At 36.1% G+C, this 21,278-nt stretch overlaps 1 protein-coding gene and 1 pseudogene across 5 annotated transcripts in view; one reads left to right on the forward strand and one right to left on the reverse strand.

Moving 5' to 3' along the window:
• The window catches only part of PHC3 (polyhomeotic homolog 3), a 73,276-nt gene that overhangs the window by 45,359 nt on the left and 6,639 nt on the right, over positions 1-21,278 (forward strand). For all 5 annotated transcript variants that reach the window (XR_005984286.1, XR_005984285.1, XM_041731943.1 and 2 more), the window contains 5 exons: positions 63-213; positions 5,873-6,123; positions 9,804-9,963; positions 18,259-18,373; positions 21,125-21,257. Coding sequence is in view for 3 of the 5 variants with exons in the window: in XM_041731943.1 (XP_041587877.1) it covers positions 63-213; positions 5,873-6,123; positions 9,804-9,963; positions 18,259-18,373; positions 21,125-21,257 (810 nt within the window). In the remaining 2 variants the exon portion in view is untranslated. The remainder of the gene's footprint in view (positions 1-62; positions 214-5,872; positions 6,124-9,803; positions 9,964-18,258; positions 18,374-21,124; positions 21,258-21,278) is intronic.
• Positions 1,798-2,820, reverse strand: LOC121477544 (annotated as a pseudogene).

Below are 21,278 nucleotides of genomic sequence, written 5' to 3' on the forward strand. Positions count from 1 at the left end.
AACACCTTAGTAAATGTATTTTTAGAAACATGTTAATAAGGCAGTGTGGTTTGTCATTGCAGGTTTATCAAGTAGAAGATGTGTGTGAAGAAGAAATGCCGGAAGAGTCAGATGAATGTGTCCGGATGGACAGAACCCCACCACCCCCCACACTGTCCCCAGCAGCTATAACTGTGGGGAGAGAAGATTTAACTTCTGAGCACCCTTTGTTAGGTGAGGATATACCTAAATTTTGGGGAATTTTCTATTGTTAGTAATACAGTTTAGTAAAGTTAGTGAAGTTTAATAACTGGAAATGGTATTAAACTGATTTTTTCTGTAATTGCAGCAAAATATTAATAGAACTCGATTTTTTTTTAACGAGGAACAATTAAAAGAGTTATTGAAGAACCACCGAAATAAAAAAACATACTTTAGGGCAGCCCGGGTGGCTCAGTGGTTTAGCGCCGCCTTCAGCCCAGGGCATAATCCTGGATACCAGGGATCGAGTCCCATGTTGGGCTCCCTGCATGGAGCCTGCTTCTCCCTCTGCCTGTGTCTCTGCCTTTCTCTCTGTGTGTCTCTCATGAATAAATAAATAAAATCTTTAAAAAAATAGCTTTGAAAAAAAAATAGCTTTGTAGGTTTTAGTGGTTTGCACAGATACATTTTATATGCTCATTCAGATTCATATGTCAAGCTATTTCTAAGCTTAAAAATTAGAATAAATCAGAGTTCTATTAAAAGATTTTAGTTACACTTACCAGAAATCACAAAGCATGTTGAGTCCTATCTGAGATGCCTCATAATTGCTTGTGATCCAGGCTGAGGATGTTTTTAAAAGTGTTCTTTCTCAGACAGTTCTTAAACTTCACTAATTCTTACTAGAGACATCTTTTTTTTCTTCTTTAAACATGGGGCTCGAACTCATGACCCTGAGAGCTGCATGCTCTACCGACTGTTAGATTTTTGAAAAATTTATAAATAATTTATTTAGATTGGGGTTGGCAGACTAGCTCATGCTTTAAATCTTTCCTGCTGTTTTTACATGGCTCATGAGCTGAGGATGGTTTTTCAATTTTTGAATGGTTGAAGAAAATCAAAAGAGTAATATTTCATGCCATGTGAGAAAAATATGCAGAATTCAAATTTCAGTGTCCATAAATAAAATTCTGTATAACACAGCTGCATTCACCTGTTCAAATATTATCTATGTTTACTTCTGTATTGCTGTGGCAAAGAAGAGTAGTTGCAAAGCCCATATGACCCTTTAGAGAAAGCTTGCTGACCCTGACCATTAGATAATACTAATCTGATTCAGTCTTCCATGTAAGTATTCAGTTCTCTAGAACATCTCATGGCCCTTGTAATTATTTACAGTAAACAAGAGCCACTGTCACCTGATGGAAACAAATTGTAATCAGTCACTGACTTTGCTACCAAAGCTACCCTTGTCCTCCCTCTTTTTTCAAGTGTGCCACTGCTCTAACCCTTCCCTTCTCTCTGATTTTATTCCCTATCAGTGTGACTCTCTTGAAAGCACAGAAGGGGAAAAACAGTTTTCTTCCAATATTTTCTCCCTCCTGAAAAATAGAAAATGTCTAGTCAAATAAAATTATGCAAAATATTTGACAAGTTTAGTAGTACTGCCTGTGTTTATTTATAATCATACCACAAAAGGTAGATTTAGGCAAATCTGTAGTATTAAATCTTTTAGTTTCTCTACACTGAAAATGGATTTAATGTTCCCGAAGTTTGATTTATTTATTAATTATTATTATTTTTTAAACATCACAAATATGTTTTTATTTGTCACCATTAAATGTCTGAATTTTAAACAGATTCTTGGACTGGTGGTTCATATCCATCAGCTCGTTCAACTTTAGCACCGATCTCATCCCCTGTATCTTTTCCAGAACTACTACCTTCACCATGAAGCTCCATGAGTTTTCCCAATTCAAACTTGGGCTTCTTCAGCATTTTTACTTTTCTAACAAAAACATCATGGAGTGGATAAATAGACTGACAAGCTTTTTCTATATCTTTTCCGATGCTGTCTGGAATCAATTTATTGACCACTTCTTTTTTTTTTTTTTTTTTTATGATAGTCACAGAGAGAGAGAGAGAGGCAGAGGCAGAGGCATAGGCAGAGGGAGAAGCAGGCTCCATGCACCGGGAGCCCGATGTGGGATTCGATCCCGGGTCTCCAGGATCGCGCCCTGGGCCAAAGGCAGGCGCCAAACCGCTGCGCCACCCAGGGATCCCTTGACCACTTCTTTCAAGTCATTTGTTTGCACCTCTCGGGTCATGATTTCCATCATCTTTTCCCGGATTTGGCGGACCTGTTGGTGCTGAGCGTAAGAGGTCTTCCGAATCTGATTATTGCGTTTTTTAGTAAAACCAACACAAAATAGATGAAGCAAATAACCATCGGTAGTCTTTACATCAACATGAGCTTCAATCATGGTCTGCCAGTTTTTGACCATGGAGCACATTTTGTCACGGGTAAGTTCCATGCCATGGAAAATTAGTCAGGCAGTTTTTGCCCTGCACATCCTCAGTGATTAGCTTGAATTTCCTAAATGCAACTTCATCATTCTGCAGATCAGCAAGGCTAACTTCAAAAACGCGACCCTTGAGACCATCAGACGCAATTTTGGTTCCTTGAGTTCTTGTGACTAGTGTTTTTCCAATATTTCTTATATTGAACATAGCTGGCGCTTTCACATCATACCAATCTTTCTTAGAAAATGGATCAACCACTTTCTTCTTGGCTCCCTTTTTGCCGCCTTTCGTAAGGCGCTTGTTCTTGCCTACCGCCATGGCGCTGCTGTCCCGAAGTTTGATTTAAAGGCAGAAATAAAAGTTTAATTAAATACTAACCTTGCATTGTGACTATGATTTAGTTACCTAAAAAGCATTAGTAATAGTAATGCGAAGAAAATTTGAATGCTTCTGAAATATTGGAACACAAAAACATCTTCACATTTTTTTCCTCAAGAATACAGTTCAAGATCCTGTCAATCATATCCCTCTGGCTAAATTGCCTGAGTATAGTGTAAACTTCTGAATCTTCCTATAACTTATTTCATACTAATTAGTCTTCTGCAGTGTATATGAGGGGGGAAAGCAAGCACAGGTTGATTCTTAGAATATCTCATCAAATCACGAAATAAACTGACCTGCGAACATAAAGGGATTTGTTTCCATCCAGCATTCAGTTTTCATAAGTCTCTAAAAATTCCTTAAAAGTAAAAAGCAGCCATAAAAAAAGGTGGAAAAAGCTCATAGATCTTACTCAGAAAATGAGTCTTTGAATAGGTAGAGAGTACCCTGTGGCAAAGTTCTATCAGTTGTGTTTTCTTTCACAGTTATCTTAAATCTAGAGAGTGTAAAATTGTGTTTTTGTTCTACTGTAATACATCAGTGTTTCTCACATGTTTTAACAGCTGATTATATATTGGCAAGTAATAGCTATTAGCTTCTTCAGAAGTCAGTAACTTACAGCTCTAGTTTTTTTTTTTTTTTTTTGGTTTGTTTTTAAAGATTTTGTTTATTTATTCATGAGAGACACAGAGAGAGAGAGAAAGAGAGGCAGAGACTCAGGCAGAGAGAGAAGCAGGCTCCATGCAGGGAGCCCAGTGTGGGGACTCGATCCCGGGACTCCAAGGTCACGCCCTGGGTGAAAGGCAGGTGCTCAACTGCTGAGCCACCCAGGTGTCCCAACAGCTCTAGTATTAAAAACATTTAGGGTGTTAAAAGATGGGCGCATTTGTATGTATGATCTAAAAATTAATTAGAGCATACGCCAAGCCGGTATTTTCTTAACAAACCATATTATACTTAATGCAGCTTTATATAAATATTTTTAGAGCTTTCATTTATTTATTTTAGAGGGAGAGAGAGCTCAAGCAAGGTGGTTGGGAGGGGCAGAGAAAGGAGGAGAAGGAAAGAATCTCAAGTGGACTCCGTGCTGAGCCGGGAGCCCAACATGGGGCTTGATTTCACAACCCCGAGATCATGAGCTGAAAATCAAGAGCTGAAATCAAGAGTCAGAGGCTTAACTGAGCCACCCAGGTGTCCCAAGGCAGCTTTATATTTCTAAAGTAACAAGTATCTATAAGTCTGTAAGGGACATAAAGATTTTATCTTATTTTTCAGTACCTCATAGATTTATATTTTCCTTTAAGCAGAAAAAATACCTTTCAGTCCCGCTTTAGAATTTTATAATTTTTATCTCTCTAGGAGTAGATGTGACGATTTGGTATGTGGGATAGGATTTTCCTGGAGTTCCTCAGTCTGGTAATGTGTGTGTACAATGTTGTGTTTATTCCCTGAAATCAGCAAACGAGCATTTTCTGTTGACTTTCTTACTTAGTTTTTAATGAGGGATTGTGTAATTTTAAACTGGTTTTCCAGTGCAGTTTATCTTGGTGGATTATTTAGTGGAACTAGGTTAATAAATGGCTTATAATAATGCTATGATAAGCAATATTATATTAATCACATTGGTGTTTGTGTGAATTGTTAGAGCTTTTCCGTTTCTGAGATTATACAGATAATAACTACACTATTTTGTTAGCTGAAATTTTTATTCTCTAGGGATTCCTATTCTTCTCTACCTAAGATTTTGAGCATCTTCGGTAGTGGTGTCAACCCTTTTTATACTAGTGGAGAGGAATTACCATAGCAATTTAGAGCCTTGTCTCAAGAACTGACTCTCTAGGTTACTATCACAGCTCCATTACCTAGTTAGGTGTGTGCCCTCCAGCAAGTTACTTTATCTTTTTGTTTCCACACTATGAAATGGAGATAACAGTACTGCCTACTCTTGGGGTAGTTTTGAGGGTTAAATGAGTTACAACATGTGAGGCATTTATACGGTACCTGGCATGTGAAGTGCTCAGTAAGTTGTACTGTTATCTTTACACATGAGCTCTTTGTTATTTTTCTTAGACATCTGTCCTCACATATATTTTTAGCTGCCATCTGGTTCTATCTTTCTACTTTAGTACAGTCGGTAAAGGTTTGATGCTTTTTTTTTTTTTTTTTTTAACATTTTATTTACTTATTCATGAGAGACACAGAGAGAGGCAGAGACACAGGCAGAGGGAGAAGCAGCCTCCATGCAGGGAGCTGACATGGGCTCGATCCCTAGACCCCGGGATCATGCCCTGGGCAGAAGGCAGGCGCTAAACCGCTGAGCCATCCAGGTGTCCCGGTTTGGTGCTATTATATGGGTAGGTAAAGTTGATTACAGGCTATGGAGTCTTATTGCGGTCTTCAGCGTTTGAAGGGGGAGGAATCACAGTGATCCAACCCAATATTTTACAATTGCCTGATACTAAAATGTTCCCCCAAATTGACATACACAGGGCCACTGAAGAGTTGTTAAAGAAAAATTGTGCATGGCCTTACTACTTGAAATAAAGGTGGTGTTGTGTAATCCTTTAAAAAATCTGTACTTATTCTATGGATTTTATGCTCCTTTTTTATTTAAGTGTACTTTCAAAGTACTTTTTCCTCCATGTCATCTGGAATATATAAATAGGAACATAGGGAATTTAATATTTGTAGCTTGAAACTTTTTTAAAAAGCAACAACATTCACAATTATTCTTAATGATGTTCTAAAACACTTTCATGTCTTATGGGACAGTTCTTTTTAACCAAGATTGGAATGATCACTTTGGGCAAGTTATCCCCTCCTGTAAAGAGGGGATAATAGTGGCTTCTATCTCCTAAGATTAAATGAAATTAAATATAAAGTTCTTAGAATGATGTTTTAAAGCACAGGTGTGGACTGTTACTGTTATTAATGTTTTTTTGTGATTCTTTTTTCATATTTGCCTACACAGAATGCTAAAGATAAAAAAAAATGACTTTTTTTCCAGAGCAAGTGGAATTACCTGCTGTGGCATCAGTCAGTGCTTCAGTAATTAAATCTCCTTCAGATCCTTCACATGTTTCTGTTCCTCCACCTCCACTCTTACTTCCAGCTGCTACAACGAGGAGTAATAGTACATCGGTGCCCAGTAGCATTCCCAATATAGAAAACAAACCTCCACAGGCTATTGTTAAACCACAGATCTTAACCCATGTCATTGAAGGCTTTGTGATTCAGGAGGGATTGGAGCCATTTCCTGTAAGTAGTAAGCAAATTTGTATTTTTAAAATTATTCCATGTAGCATTATCTTTAATTGTGGTGTATTGTTCTTTAATAAAATGCTTACAATTTTTTCAAAAAAGTTGTCAATCCCTTATATAGAATTTCTCTCTGTACTCTTTATGTAATTCCAAATATATTTCTGGAATTTTTATGCTAGCTATATATAAACAAAGGAACACGTTTTCAAGATATTAAGGATATCAGTTTTATAATTTTAAAGATCACTGGAAGTGTACTCCAGTGAAATAAATTTTTTCTTTTTAAGGGCACTAAAATGCATTATTTTTTAGAAATGGTATTTCTTATATAATGTGATGCTTTGAGAATTTTAACTTGAGTGTGCAAAATAACTTCCCAATGACCTAATACTTCTGAAGTTACCAAGTTGATAGTTTACAATTAGCAGATAGATTTTTTTCATTCTTAAATCTCAGTCCTAAACATTATATGGTCTCATTCATTTGGGGAATATAAAAAATAGCGAAAGGGAATAAAGGGGAAAGGAGAAAAAATGAGTGGGAAATATCAGAAACGGAGAGAGAACATGAGAGACTCCTAACTATGGGAAACGAGCTAGGGGGGGTGGGTATGACTGGGTGACGGGCACTGAGGGGGGCACTTGATGGGATGAGCACTGGGTGTTATTCTTTATGTTGGCAAATTGAACACCAATAAAAAATAAATTTATAAAAAAAAAGTTCCAAACATGAAAAAAAAAAATCTCAGTCCTCAGTCAGATTTTAAAAATGCCTTAAAATCTTCACTTCAAAATGGAAGTGCTATTTCTATCACTGAAATTCTTGTAAGTTGAGACTAGCTGTACATAATTTATATGCTAGTATCTAGAGATGAACATTTTTCCTTAGAAAATAAAGGCAAGTGGCCAAAGTCAAAGCAAAATCTAAGACAACCAAAGAATTCATTTCAGAAGCCTTTGAATCATACCAGGTGTTTTAGATTCATGGCTGGTGAAGATCTTGCATTGTGTTAATGGGTTGCTTCATCATTTGCCTTTGCCTTTGCCTTCAGTTAACTGTGTATTTTATTTTTATTTTTTTAAGATTTTATTTATTTATTCATGAGAGACACACACAGAGAGAGAGAGACGCAGAGACACAGGCAGAGGGAGAAGCAGGCTCCATGCAAGGAGCCCAATGTAGGACTTGATCCTGGATCTCTAGGATCACACCCCAGGCTGCAGGTGGCGCTAAACCGCTGCGCCACTGGGGCTGCCCTAACTGTATTTTAAATTTGGATCTCCTATAAGAATTCTGATAGTGGAGCAATAGTCTTTTTCCCCTGCTCCTCAGGGTTTGGATTGTGGCAGTGTTGCATACATAACCTTTGTTAAGTCACTCAACTTTTTGATCTTCATTTTTGCTCATCTGGCAAGTAGAGATGATACTTTGCTCTTAGGGTTGTTGTGAGGATTATATGTGCAAATATTGTTTTGTGCAGTGCCTGGCACTTGATACCCATAGCTGCTATTATTAATAATCACTAGTGACAATTACAACTTTTTTCTGATTACAAAATTAATAATATATTATTTTGAATGGAAAATATGGGAAATATACAGAGCAAATAATCCTCAGTAATACCACAATGTATATTTTTTTACATATATATTTCATATGATCAAGATTATCATACATATAGTTCTTCTTTCAGTGCATCTAGAGCTTTTGTTTTTTCATATGATTAATAGTACTTTGGAAACATTTTGAAAGGTTACATAATACTCCACTTTATGGGCAGTCATAATTTACGGGATCTTTGCATTGTTGGACACTTTAGGCTTCCATACTTGATCATTTCTTTAGCACAAATTCTTAGAGGCACAGATATTGAATCATATTACATATGTATTCGTAAGGCTCATGATATATATTGCCAAATTATTTTCTGGAAAGGTTATTTATTTGCTTTATTTTTATTTTTAAAGATTTTATTTTTAAGTAATCTCTACACCCAGTGTGGGGCTCAAACTCACAACACCAGGATCAAGAGTCACATGCCCTTCTTACTGAGCCACCCAGGTGCTCCTGGAAAGATTATTTAAATATATTCACACACCAGAAGTGGGAACTCTTAGCAGCACTGAGTGTATTACAGTTTCTTCAGCAATAGCTTTTGTAAATTTTACTTGAGGCATAGTAAATATACTAACTGAAATGAACAAAATTTAAAAGTTGGGTGATTATTCTCTAAAGTTAAATGGAGAAGTTTATAGTGAGCTGTATTGTTCACTATGTATGGCAGATATGGGAGACTTAACCAGCATTCTTAAATAGGAGGTTCTGTTTCAGATTAGCTGACAGTTCACTAGCAAATGAGTAAATATTTTCGGTCTGGATTGTTTGTACTGAAAACATTTTTAAAGTTAGTAGCATTTATGACTTAACCAAGTATATTGAACATATGAATATTTTGTTACTGATTTTCATGTTAATGTTTGAGGATTTATCTATTCATTTTTGTGTTATCGTGGATTAGGTTGCTGAACTAGGAGTCAGGAGACTGAGTTCTAGTCCTGATTCTGCTTTTGTAAAGAAATCACTTAAATACTTAGAACATTAATTCACTTATCTTTAGAATACATACAATAATGATCTGTCCTGAGGAGACATTGCTGCAAGTAAAAAGCTTTGTACATGAAAAATAAATCTTGGGATCCCTGGGTGTCGCAGTGGCTTAGCGCCTGCCTTTGGCCCAGGGCGCGATCCTGGAGACCCGGGATCGAATCCCACGTCGGGCTCCGGGTGCATGGAGCCTGCTTCTCCCTCTGCCTATGTCTCTGCCTCTCTCTCTGTGACTATCATGAATGAATGAATGAATGAATGAATGAATGAATGAATGAAAAATCTTAAAAGTTCTTGCAGAAAAAAAATAAGGATACTGACTAATCAAAATTTATTACTGGTTTTAATTATTTATTTATTTTTAAAAAGATTCGTTTATTTCAGAGACCACACAAGTGAGCATGGGGTGGTGGTGGTGGGACAAGTGTGGAAGGGGTTGAGGGAGAGAGAGAGAGAGAGTCACAGGCAGACTCTGCAAGAGTTCAGAGCCCAATGCAGGGCTCAGTCTAATCTCATGGACCCTGAGATCATGACCTGAGCCAAAACAAAGAGTTGGAAGCCTAACTGACTGTGCCATCTAGGCATCCCTATTACTGATTTTTAAAGACTTTTTTTTAACTACTTCCCTAAACTAGGACACTAGGTTCCATTTGACAGAGATTTTGAAGCATTCATATTGCTGATGACTTGAAATACAAACTGTTGATAATCCAGATTGCCTAAAATTTTCTTAAGGAATAAAAAACACTTAATGAATCTGATCAGTTGAACAAGTAAATTAGCACAGATACTAGTCATTTCAAGAGTTGTTTTTTTTTTTTAACCAAGTCATTTTTGAAAAGCCTTTTATGTATGTATTTATTTATAGATTTTATTTATTTATTCATGAGAGACAGAGAGAGAGGCAGAGACACAGGCAGAGGAAGAAGCAGGCTCCATGCAGTGAGCCCGACGCAGGACTCAATCCTGGGTGCCCAGGATCACACTCTGGGCCAAAGGCAGCCCTAAACCACGGAGCCACCCGGCTGCCCTGAAAAGCCTTTTAAAAGATTATTTTATTCTTTGTTTTAAAGGTGAGTCGTTCATCTTTGCTAATAGAACAACCTGTGAAAAAAAGGCCTTTTTTGGATAATCAGGTGATAAATTCTGTATGTGTGCAACCAGAGCTACAGAATAATGCAAAGCATGCAGATAATTCATCTGACACAGAGATGGAAGACATGATTGCTGAAGGTTTGTGGATTTTATTTACAATACTGTTTAAATTAACTTTGACTTTTACCATTTGAAACAGGATATGGATTTTTATTCTACATATATTTTCACACACTAGGAAGTTATTCACTCTTATTCCTATATATAATGCATTATTTAACTGAGGTAAATGGAAAGCTAATCAGGCCTTTAATGGCCAAATAATTCAAATAGCAAGATTGATGTTTTTAATTTGCATAATGTCAACCTGACTTTTGAAGGAGTGTGGGAGGAAAAAAATTCCATTATATATGAAATTAATTTAGAATTTTAGCATTGAAGCAACCAGTTCTCTTTCTCCCTAAGCAGACTTAATTGTCTGCTTTACTGAGTTTGTTTAATTTAAAGCTCCGGGTTGTTTGGTTTTAGACTTTCTATATTCTGATGTTTGATGTCAGGTAGGTATTACAGTTGTATTAAGGATGTACTTGTCAATCAAGAGGTGATTAAATTTGTTCAAAGAGGAAAATAACACTAAATCTTTGTAATGTCAGAAATTAGACTAAAGTCTAATAGTAAAATATTCCAGGAAAATCAGTCATATACAAATAGACCATAGGAAAGCAAACACAAATAAATGCAGAAGTGATATACTTTATTTTTCTTGATTCTGATCATGGCCCTGTAATTATGATACAGTTTAACTTAATCAGATAGCATTTAGTGTGTTCAGAATTCTAATAGTAGTGATTTAATTAACATCTACAGCTAAGTAATTATCCTTAATATCTTAGTATATTTCATCTGAAATTAATTTTCACATGTGTATTGAGCATGTACTATGTGTCTGTACTTTGCTAAAATAAGCAAAATAGCATGCTGGTAAAATAGTCTTTCCCACAGTTTTTCTCATTGTTAAAAGGAAGGCACCTCTGTCATTGTCAGGCAGTTACAAACTGCTGAAATGTATTCATCATTGGTTTACTTTTTATTTGAACAGCAAAGAGTATGATAGTAGTATAAAATTTGGTTTTTACTGCTAACTTTTGAGATCAGTTTGATTTTTTTTTACTTTAAAAGAATGTTAACAATTAAAAATTTCAAACATACATGAATTAGAATTGTATAATGAATCCTCACTCGCCCAGACTCAACATTGTTACCCAATTTCAGACATTATTTTTGCCACAGTAGCTTCATCTATCCCTTTTGTTTTCCTCCCTCCATGCCCCCTTTTCTTTCTCTGTTGCTTTTCACTTTCTCTTTTATTCCCTCCTCCTTTCTGTTTTTTAAAAAAATTCATAGTCCTCATTTCATTTCACTGGTATATAATTCATTGTGAATTTCTAAAAAAAAAAAAAAAGAAATCCATTTTAGTATGTAACTATAATGCTATATCACACAAAACAATATTAATAATAATTCCTTGGGGTCATCTAGTTCTTGGTTCATATTGAGATTTTTTTAATTGTAGAATTGTATAAATTGTATAAATATCCTTTTATAGTTATTTTTCAAATCAGAATCCAGACAGTGTCTACATTTTGCTTTTTGTTGTTAGGACTTTAATTTCATTTAATTCCTGGATACTTTTAGTTGTGCGTACAATTTTATCTGAAAAATGTTTCATTTGAGTTGAAGAGTAGTAAAGATGAATATGCAGGGATTTTTTTTCTCTCTTTTTTTTTTTTTGGAGGGGAGGGGCAGATTGAAAGAGAGAAAATATCAAGCAGGCTCCATGCTCAATGTGGGGCCCGACTTGGGGTGGATCTCACAACTGCATGAGTATGACCTGAGCCAAAATCAAGAGTCAGATGCTTAACCGACTGAGCCACCCAGATGCCCCACAGGGATTTTTTTTCTTCTAACTACAAGAAGTGTATAAAGGGTATAAGTAAAAGTTTTAGGCTAAAAAGCATATATGATGTGCCCTGTTGTGTGTATACATTGGAGAAAAATGGAAAACTCAGGAAGCTTCACAGCATATGTCATGATACTCATGGTTTTAAATGTAATAGACATACAGCGTATGTTAGACTGTGTCAGAACCTGAGAGGAGCTTTTAATCTAGTAGGAACTAGTGAATTTAAGATAACTAAGGAATATCATATGGTAAGTTTTAAATGAATTGTATAGATGGTAAGAACTTGGGAAATTAAAACTGGTTTTAAAACCAGTTGAAATAAACTACACTTTGGTTTTAAAACCACAGTGAGGTATCACCTCACGCCAGTCAGAATGGCTAGTATCAAAAAGACAAGAAACAGCAAGTGTTGGAGAGGATGTGGAGGAAAGGGAACCCTCATACATTGTTGGTGGGAATGTAAATTGGTGGAGCCACTCTGGAGAATAGTATAGAGGTTCCTCAGAAAACTAAAAGTGATGTGCCATATGATCCAGTAATTCCACTTCTGGGTATTTACCCAAAGGAAATGAAAACACTAATTTAAAAAGATATATGCATCCCTATGTTTATTGCAACATTATTTACAATAGCCAAGATGTGGAAACAACCTAAGTGTCCATCAATAGGTGAATGAGTAAAGATATGGTATATATACGCAAGGAGTATATTTCAGCTATAAAAAGGAATGAAATCTTGCAATTTGTGACAACATGGATGGACCTAGAGGGTATTATGATAAATGAAATAAGTCAGATAAAGACAAATACCCTAGGATTTCACTTATTTGTGGAATCTGAAAATAAAACAAGTGAACAAATAACAATAGAAAGAAATAGATATATAAATATGGAGAACAAACTGGTGGTTTCTAAAGGACGGTTAGGAGGCTGGGTGAAATTGGTGAAGGAGATTAAAAGGTACAAATTCCCAGTTATAAAATAAATAAGTCACAGGGCTAATAAGTACAGAAGGAATATAGTGACTAATATTTAATACATGTGTAGCAAGCATTTTATAATGCATATAATTGTTGAATGCTTCTGTTGTGCACCTGAAACTAATATTACATTTCAATTAAAAAAAAAAAAAAAACCTGGTTAATGGAATGTTCTGAGTATATGTCATTCAAAGCCACTGTTTCCTTGTTGATTTCTGTTTGGATGATCTGTCCATGATGGAAGTGGGGTGTTAAAGTCCCCTACTATTATTATTATATAATTGTTGATTATATCCTTTCTGTTTCTTATTAACTGTTTTATGTATTTGGGTGCTCCCACGTTGGATGCATAAATATTTACAATTGTTTTATCTTCTTGTTGAATTATCCCCTTTATTATAGTGTCCTTTGTCGCTTCTTACAGTCTTTGTTTTAAAGTCTGTTTTGTCTGATGTAAGTATTGCTATGCCAGCTTGCTTTTGACATGCATTTGCATGATAAATGTTTCTCCATCCCCACACTTTCAAGAAAGTATGTCTTTCTGTCTGAAATGAGTCTCTTGTGGGCAGCATATAAATGTATCTTGTGTTTTTATCCACTCTGTTACCCTATGTCTTTTTATTGGAGTGGTTAGTCCATTTACATTCAAAATAATTATTAATAGACATGTATTTATTGCTACTTTGTTACATTTTTCTTTTTTTTAAAGATTTTATTTATGAGAGACACAGAAAGGCAGAGACATAGGCAGAAGGAGCAGCAGGCTCCCTGAGCCTGTGGGACTTGATCCCAAGACCTCAGGATCACGACCTAAGCCAAAGGCAGACGCTCAGCCACTGAGCCACTCAGGTGCCCCTGTTACTTGTTTTATGGTTGCTTCTGTAGAACACTTGAAAAGAATGCAAACCGGTGCACCCACTGTGGAAAACTTATGTGGAGGTCCCTCAAAAAACTAAAAATACAACTACCCTGCAATCCATTAATAGCACTATTAGGTATTTACCCCCAAAATACAAAAACACTGAGGGATATATGCACTCCTGTGTTTACTGTAGCATTCTTTACAATAGCCAAACTATGGAAGCAGCCTGTGTCCATCAGTAGATCAATAGATAAAGATGTGATATATACATATAATGGAATATTACTTAACCATAAAATAGAATGAAATCTTGCCATTACAACAACATGGATAGAGCTAGAGAATATAATGCTAAGTAAAATAATTTAGAGAAAGACAAATACTATATGATCGCACTCATATGTGAGTTTAAGAAACAAACGACAAAGGAAAAAAAGAGACCAAGAAACAGACCATTAACATAGAGAACAAACTGGTTAGCAGAAGGGAAGTGGGTGAAATAGGTGATGGGGATTAAAGAATACACTTATCATAATGGAACAGAACAAAAGCAACAACTAACCTGGCTGAGATTATTGCCAGTTTGGTAAGTTTTCTGTAGAGATGAGATTTGATCTGGCTCTTGAATGGGAAGACATAGATTTACAATAACAAACAGGAAGAACCTTTCAGGCTGGAACCATGAAATGAATGTACAAAGGATATTCACATAACTTTAGGAGGGGACAGTGAAGAGTAGACTGTGGGGGAAGAGGAAGGAAAGGATTTATGGAAGACAAGACAAAGGGTAGTTTAATAGGATAAGTTACCAGAGTAAAGAAGAGGAAGACTTAAAGATGATTAATCTATACATTGAGTAGTAAATAAGCCATAGCAATCTAATGCATAGTATAATGAGTATAGACAACAATATTGCTTAGAGACTAAAACTTAAAAGTATCCCAGTTACTAAAAAGAAAGGATAATTATGTAAAGTGATAGAGGATGATGGAAGTGCTAAATATTGCTACAACAATCATAAATGTATCAAACTAACACTGTACACTTAAATTCGCAGTGTTAAAAGGTAAATATAGTAAAAAAAGATAAATCTGTTTCATAGTGGAGATATATTTATATAGAATATGCCAAATTTGGGGGCACCTGGGTGGTGCAGTCTGGTAAGTGTCTGCGTTCGGTTCAGGTTATGATCTCAGGGTCCTGGGATTGAACCCACTGTGGGGCTCCCTCCTCAGCGGGGAACCTGCTCCTCTCTCTCTCCTCCTTACTTACACTCTTTTGCTATCTCTGTCGCTGTCTTTCTGTGTCTCTCTCAAATAAAAATCTTAGGCCAAATTTTAAATATTTGATAATTTAACTTCCCAAGGTAATTTTATAAACTGTTTCTATTACTGTTAATTGGAAGTACTATAGGGTAAAATGATGAAGTCACTTGTTTAGTGGCTTTAGTAGGATATACAGTTTAATTCAGTATTTTAGAAACTTAGTGTAAGGATTATTCTCTTTTTAAGAATAGTACATGTCATCCATACCTGCATTTCAGAGTCCCTTTCTTCATCTTAATAAGCTCTTTGGACTGGTTCTGTAACTAGTATCTCTAACCAGTAGACTGTGATTTACCAGAGTATCTTTTCTTTTCCTGGGAAATCACATTGACCATGATTTCTATCTCATTGCCTCTCTCTTTTGCTTCTTATTGTTACCTGATCTCAAGTCTTCAGAAAAATTAAGAAGTATCTACTCCTCACACACAGAAAATGGGGACATCCCTTAGTAAGGTTATATGTTTGGCCACTCCATTAGAAACCCAGAATAATATTTGATTAAATAAGGTAGAAGTTTAATTTTTGCCCAAAGGCTTGCAGGTGTTAGGCACCTAAGCTGCCGGTGTTCTATGGCGCTCTCATCCCTAGAATCTTGCTTTCATTTCCAAGATAGTTAATTTTCATTATTACATTTTAATCTGTGAGATGGGAAAAGGACACCATCTGGAATTTGCAAGCATTTCCATTCATGTGTTATGGATGGCCACAACTAGGGCAGACACTGTAGTTTTTCAGAGCCCCTATACCTTGCTGAAAATTAGGATTTTGTTACTGTGGGAGAGCCGTGAAGAATGGGTGTGCCACAGACTCCCATCTTTATTAGCTACAGGAACAGTTTTTGAACTCATTTGGCTCTGTAATTTTTTGTGTGTTTTTTATTTTTATTTTTATTTATTTATGATAGTCACAGAGAGAGAGAGAGAGGCAGAGACACAGGCGGAGGGAGAAGCAGGCTCCATGCACCAGGAGCCTGATATGGGATTCGATCCCGGGTCTCCAGGATCGCGCCCTGGGCCAAAGGCAGGCGCCAAACCGCTGCGCCACCCCGGGATCCCGGCTCTGTAATTTTTTGTTCACAAATGTGAATAAGTGGCCTTGGTAATACCAAATTTGTAAGAATTCTGACAATCATGAAAACAGGGATTTTTGAATGTTAATGTTCCTCTCTTCATTATGAGAAATAAAACATGTTCATTTTTTGTTAGGTTGTTAGTACTTAGACCATACCTGTTTGGATCTCCCCTCTCTCACCAGCAAAAATGTTTCCTTCTTTTTTTTTTTAATTTATTCATGATAGTCACAGAGAGAGAGAGAGGCAGAGACACAGGCAGAGGGAGAAGCAGGCTCCATGCACTGGGAGCCCGACGTGGGATTCGATCCCGGGTCTCCAGGATCGCGCCCTGGGCCAAAGGCAGGCGCCAAACCGCTGCGCCACCCAGGGATCCCACGTTTCCTTCTTTATAGGGAATTCTAACCTATCAATTGCTGTATGTTGCTACATTAATGAATACAAACTTTTTTAAAGATTTTATTTATTTACTTTAGAGATAGATGGAGCGAGAGTGCAAGAGAGAATCGAGCCAGGGGGAGGAGCAGAGGCACAGGGACAAGCAGACTCCACACTGAGCACAGAGCCCCACACAAAGCTCCATCCAGGAGCCTGTAATCATGACCGGAGCTGAAACCAAGAGTCGGATCCTTAATCGACTGAGCCCCCCAGGTGCCCTGAGTATAAATTTTTTAAAACTTCCAGTGTAGTCTGGAAGTGGAACAACTTCATGACTAGATTCTTTGGGGCCAGACTGGTGGTAGTGGTGTAGGAGTGAGAGGTTTTGTCTCCTGTCAGACCAGGTTACAAGCATGACAAAGTGAAAACAATACTGGAAGTTGTGACATCAGGTCCCAGGAATGTGTTGTTGAGCCACAGCTGTGTAAAAGCCATTTCTAGGTCATTGGAAGGAGCAATTTTACTTGTTTCAGACTCTTTCCTTCTCTTTGCTACTCACCAGATGACTTGCTTATGAAAGTAGTCCTGAGTTTTTTTTTTAATAATGAATTACTGCTAGATCATGATTTGATCAGTCACGTTGATATATTTGGATGTCCCTTGGAACTTCAGATATTTCACAGTATGTGTTTTAGTAGTTCTTGCTGTCTTGTACTGATTTAGCACTTTGCCATTTGCTTCTTTGGTTAATAGTAGGATAGCGTGACTACTTAAACTTTGAGTACATGTCATCCGTACCTACATTTCAGAGTCCCTTTCTTCATCTTAATAAGCCTTTGGTGAAATGAGTAACATAGAAAAGCACACGGGAACTCATAGCTAAAAGCTTTAGTTAGTAAACTACTTTTTTGTGTATTCTGCATGACTTGGCATAGGAATTATGGTGATAGAGGAACATGGCAAAATAGGGTGGGTTTAAGAATTTAACAGTTAAAAAAAAAGAACAGTTTTTATTTCTTACTTATTACAGGTAGAAAATAGAAAATGGAACTGTCACTTTTTTGTGCCTACTATCTACTGGGTATTTAGGTAGTCTTCATTGCAGTTCTTATGGAAAAGTATATAAACCCCATTTTACAGATGAAAATACTGTGGGTTAGGAAAATAAAATTGCTTGCTCGAGGTGACTACTGCTGAATAGTTGAGGATTTAGGTAGGAAGTGTCCTCGGGTCTAGTAATATGGCTTGAAAAGACTAAAAGGGACTGTTTTATAATTGGATATCTCTATCTATGTTTTCTGTTGTACACTGCAGACTTTGAAAGTGTTAATTATCTTACATCCTCCTTTAAAATCAAGCATAGCAAAATTTTAGCTTCTTTTTGAAGTCATTTTCATTCTCTGGAGTTACAATCAAGTGTTCTCTGCTGTGTATCTTCCTAACCACAATGCACCAAAATTCATATCCTGCACAGTGCTTTGAAAGTGTTCCTCCTGGAGGTTGTCACATTGTCTTACTCATCTTCATTTCTTTTACACTGCTCAGGAAAGTCATTTGCACATTTTAGGTATGTTGGAGTCTTAACAAAATGAACCTTTAAAACTGCATTGCTTATTTACACAGAGAAAACTCTGTTTGTGGAAATGTTTGTGGAAGAGTAAGAGGGATTTGGTGGATGCGGCTGTTTTTGACGCATTTTCCTTGCCACAGTGGCTATCGATTAAAAAGTTAAAAGACCATTCCTTAAGTTTTCTGGAGGGACTGAACTAGCTGTATCCAACTAAAGTAGATGCTAAAAGAAAATTTGCCACAATTCAATTTTTGGAAGTTTTTTCCTTTGTTTCTTTCTTTTTTTAGAGACCTTAGAAGAAATGGACAGTGAGTTGCTCAAATGTGAATTCTGTGGGAAGATGGGATATGCTAACGAATTTCTTCGGTCAAAACGATTCTGCACTATGTCTTGTGCCAAAAGGTATTTCTGTGCTCTTGACTTTCCTAAAGCGTAAGCCAACGACTACTGTAACAAAGCCCCAGAATTTGTAGAATTTACCAGTAACCAAAACTAGACACTATAATATAGAGGAAGAATACCAAGTAGGCATTATCTGGAGCTTTGATATTAGTTATTAAATTTTTCTGTGTGAAAGTTACATATTCATAACATTTACAGTAAGTTTTACAGCATATTCTAATATTGAAGTAGCAATCTCCTGATAAGAATATGCTTAGGAGACTCTCTCCTGTGAACAGACCTACTAGTCCTTAAAGTATCAGAACAGTATTTGTTTTATCATGTCATTCTTTGATCAATATGAAAATACTAGGATTTACGTTGTTTTGTTTTAAACTGTGTTCATTTGTTTTAATTATATCCTGTTTATTCTAGGTTTTTAAGTGGGACAGCTGTAGCACAAGTTCTCCACATTGTTACATCATCAGAGAGCAAAATAATCTTTTCTAAATCTATTTTCAATAAAACTATTATAGGTAAACTATTAATAATAAAAGAAAAACCCTCTGATTCTGAAAATCCAAATATAGATATTTACCTCTAGAGGTGAAGTGTATGCACAGGTTATTTTGCAATTTGTTCTGTGTTCCAAAAAGTGATTATTCTCTCAAAGAATATAAGATCTTAATTGTTTGCATCTAGGGATTTTCTTGCTTGAACATATGCTTTTGTATGGTGCCACTACAATATACTTAGTAAAACTTAAGTTAAATAAATAATAGGAGTATTTTCCTACAAAAATGTCTTGATTTGATTTCTCAGTTGTCAGTCTTTTATTCACATATTATCCTGTGTTATTGACAGCCGTAATAACTAAGTTATGTAACTCCTGTTTTACCTCTGGAGTTTTCCAGTTTGCATACACCACAGAAAGGACAAGTGGCTTTCTGATTCTAAGTGATTAACTACTCTAAGGGAAAAGGACGGTCTTCAACGATATTTAAATATCTTGACTATTAAATATTTCAGAACATTTAACACTACCATCACTCCTCCCAGACATGATTGCTGAGTTGTCAAGTTATTACACCCTTAGGTGAACCTCTTTAGGAGGTTAGGGATCTTAATATAAGGGAAATGCAGATGAGAGAGCAAGGGGAGGATAAATTAAAGAAGGGGAGAACTGCTTTGTACATGTCTACCTTGGAGATCTAAATATTTAGGGACTAAATAAGTGTAAGGTTAGTCTCTCTTTGTTCTCTAGTCAGTGGGGGAGGAAGTTTTTGTAGACTGCAAATCAGAATGTTTTTGTGAATGCAAATCAGAAACCTATAGAGCTGAGCACACAGGTCAGTATATTGAACACAGCAGGAACTTGTTGAATCATTTGAAGGTAAAATGAAGTGACCATCAGGACACTTTTAAAAAAATTATACTTTTTTTAAGGGAAAAAAAAGCCTATTCCTTTTCAGAGTACTCCTTATTCCACCTCCTGATATTTTCATAAAACATAGATGAGGAATATTTATTTTGGTACCTGTATATTGGTCCTAGAATAGTTATCTAGCAAATAGTAGGAAAGTTCATTGAGGTTTATTCTTGTCATTTTCTTGAGAGATCTTCGTAGAGCAAAAGAGTTTTAAAAATAAGAAATTACAGTGGCGGTTTTATATGTATATAAAAAAAGAAACTATATTTTTCTTAGCCTTTCTTTAGCTTTTCAGAAATTTGTTTCTTAGATTCTTTTTGCTCTTCTTTCTAGGGAAGGGGTTGGCAAACTGTACCCAGGCCAAGTCCTTCCTTCGTTTAGCATATTTTTGGATGGTGCCTGAGTCAGGATGGTTTTTAAATTTTTAGGTGGTTGGGAGAAAAGAATGAAGAAGAATATTTCACGACACATGAAAATTACGTGAAATTCACATTTTAACCTAAATAAAATATTATCAGAACACAGCCGTGATCATTCATTATTGTTTATGGCTCTTTTCATATTACAGTCGCAGAGTTGAGTAGTTGTGACAGAGATTTGTGTTGTCCAAAAAGCCTAAAATATCTAGGCCCTTTATATAGAAAAGGTTTGCCAGCCCTGTTCTAGGCCTTGAAACCCAGTAAACAGCATAGGACTCTTTTAAACTGTCAGTCGTGTCTTATAAAGGTCTATATTGAAAAATACTAGTCTATTTAAAAATAATCTTTAAGCTAATTTTAAAGAACTATGTGTATTTGACTTTCCTGAACAGTGAGAACTATGAATTCCTTGTAACTCTGAAATCTCAACTTTACATTTCCAGTCTTTGATTTCAGTAATATTTGAAAAATCTTTTAGTAGCCTTTGAGATTCCCCCCCTCTATTCTCTTAACCTCTTAATCTCTCTTCAGAAATTATTATTTGGGAAAACATCAGTTTGAACATCTACATAATTAATTCATAACTTCATTTTCTTCTGAACCTTGGATTATTTTACAAAAAATTATCTGTATTTTGCATTAAGTTTCCCACTATCATGCTGTTATTAGGAGAAAATATCAATATCTTGTTATAGGTGTTCAGTAGTGTATTGAGAGCTATATTATGAAGTACACAGAGGCCATTTTTTGACTGTCAGCATAAGTAAATCCATTGGACACTATGGTTTACTTTCAGAGGTATTACAGTCCTTAATGAAGTACATGGCACTTACTGATTCACAAGTGCACTTTAAAGTCATAATTAAGTACTAAATGGAGTGTTCCATATATCACTTAATATTTTTTCTTACTTGAATTTCTTAGGTACAATGTTAGCTGTTCTAAAAAATTTGCACTTGGTCGTTGGAATCGTAAGCCTGATAATCAGAGTCTTGGGCATCGTGGCCGTCGTCCAAGTGGCCCTGATGGGGCAGCAAGAGAACATATCCTTAGGCAGGTCTGTAGAAACCTTGCTTCA

The sequence above is a fragment of the Vulpes lagopus genome, chromosome 17 (genome assembly GCF_018345385.1).
Source record: "Vulpes lagopus strain Blue_001 chromosome 17, ASM1834538v1, whole genome shotgun sequence".
NCBI classification, from domain to species: domain Eukaryota; kingdom Metazoa; phylum Chordata; class Mammalia; order Carnivora; family Canidae; genus Vulpes; species Vulpes lagopus.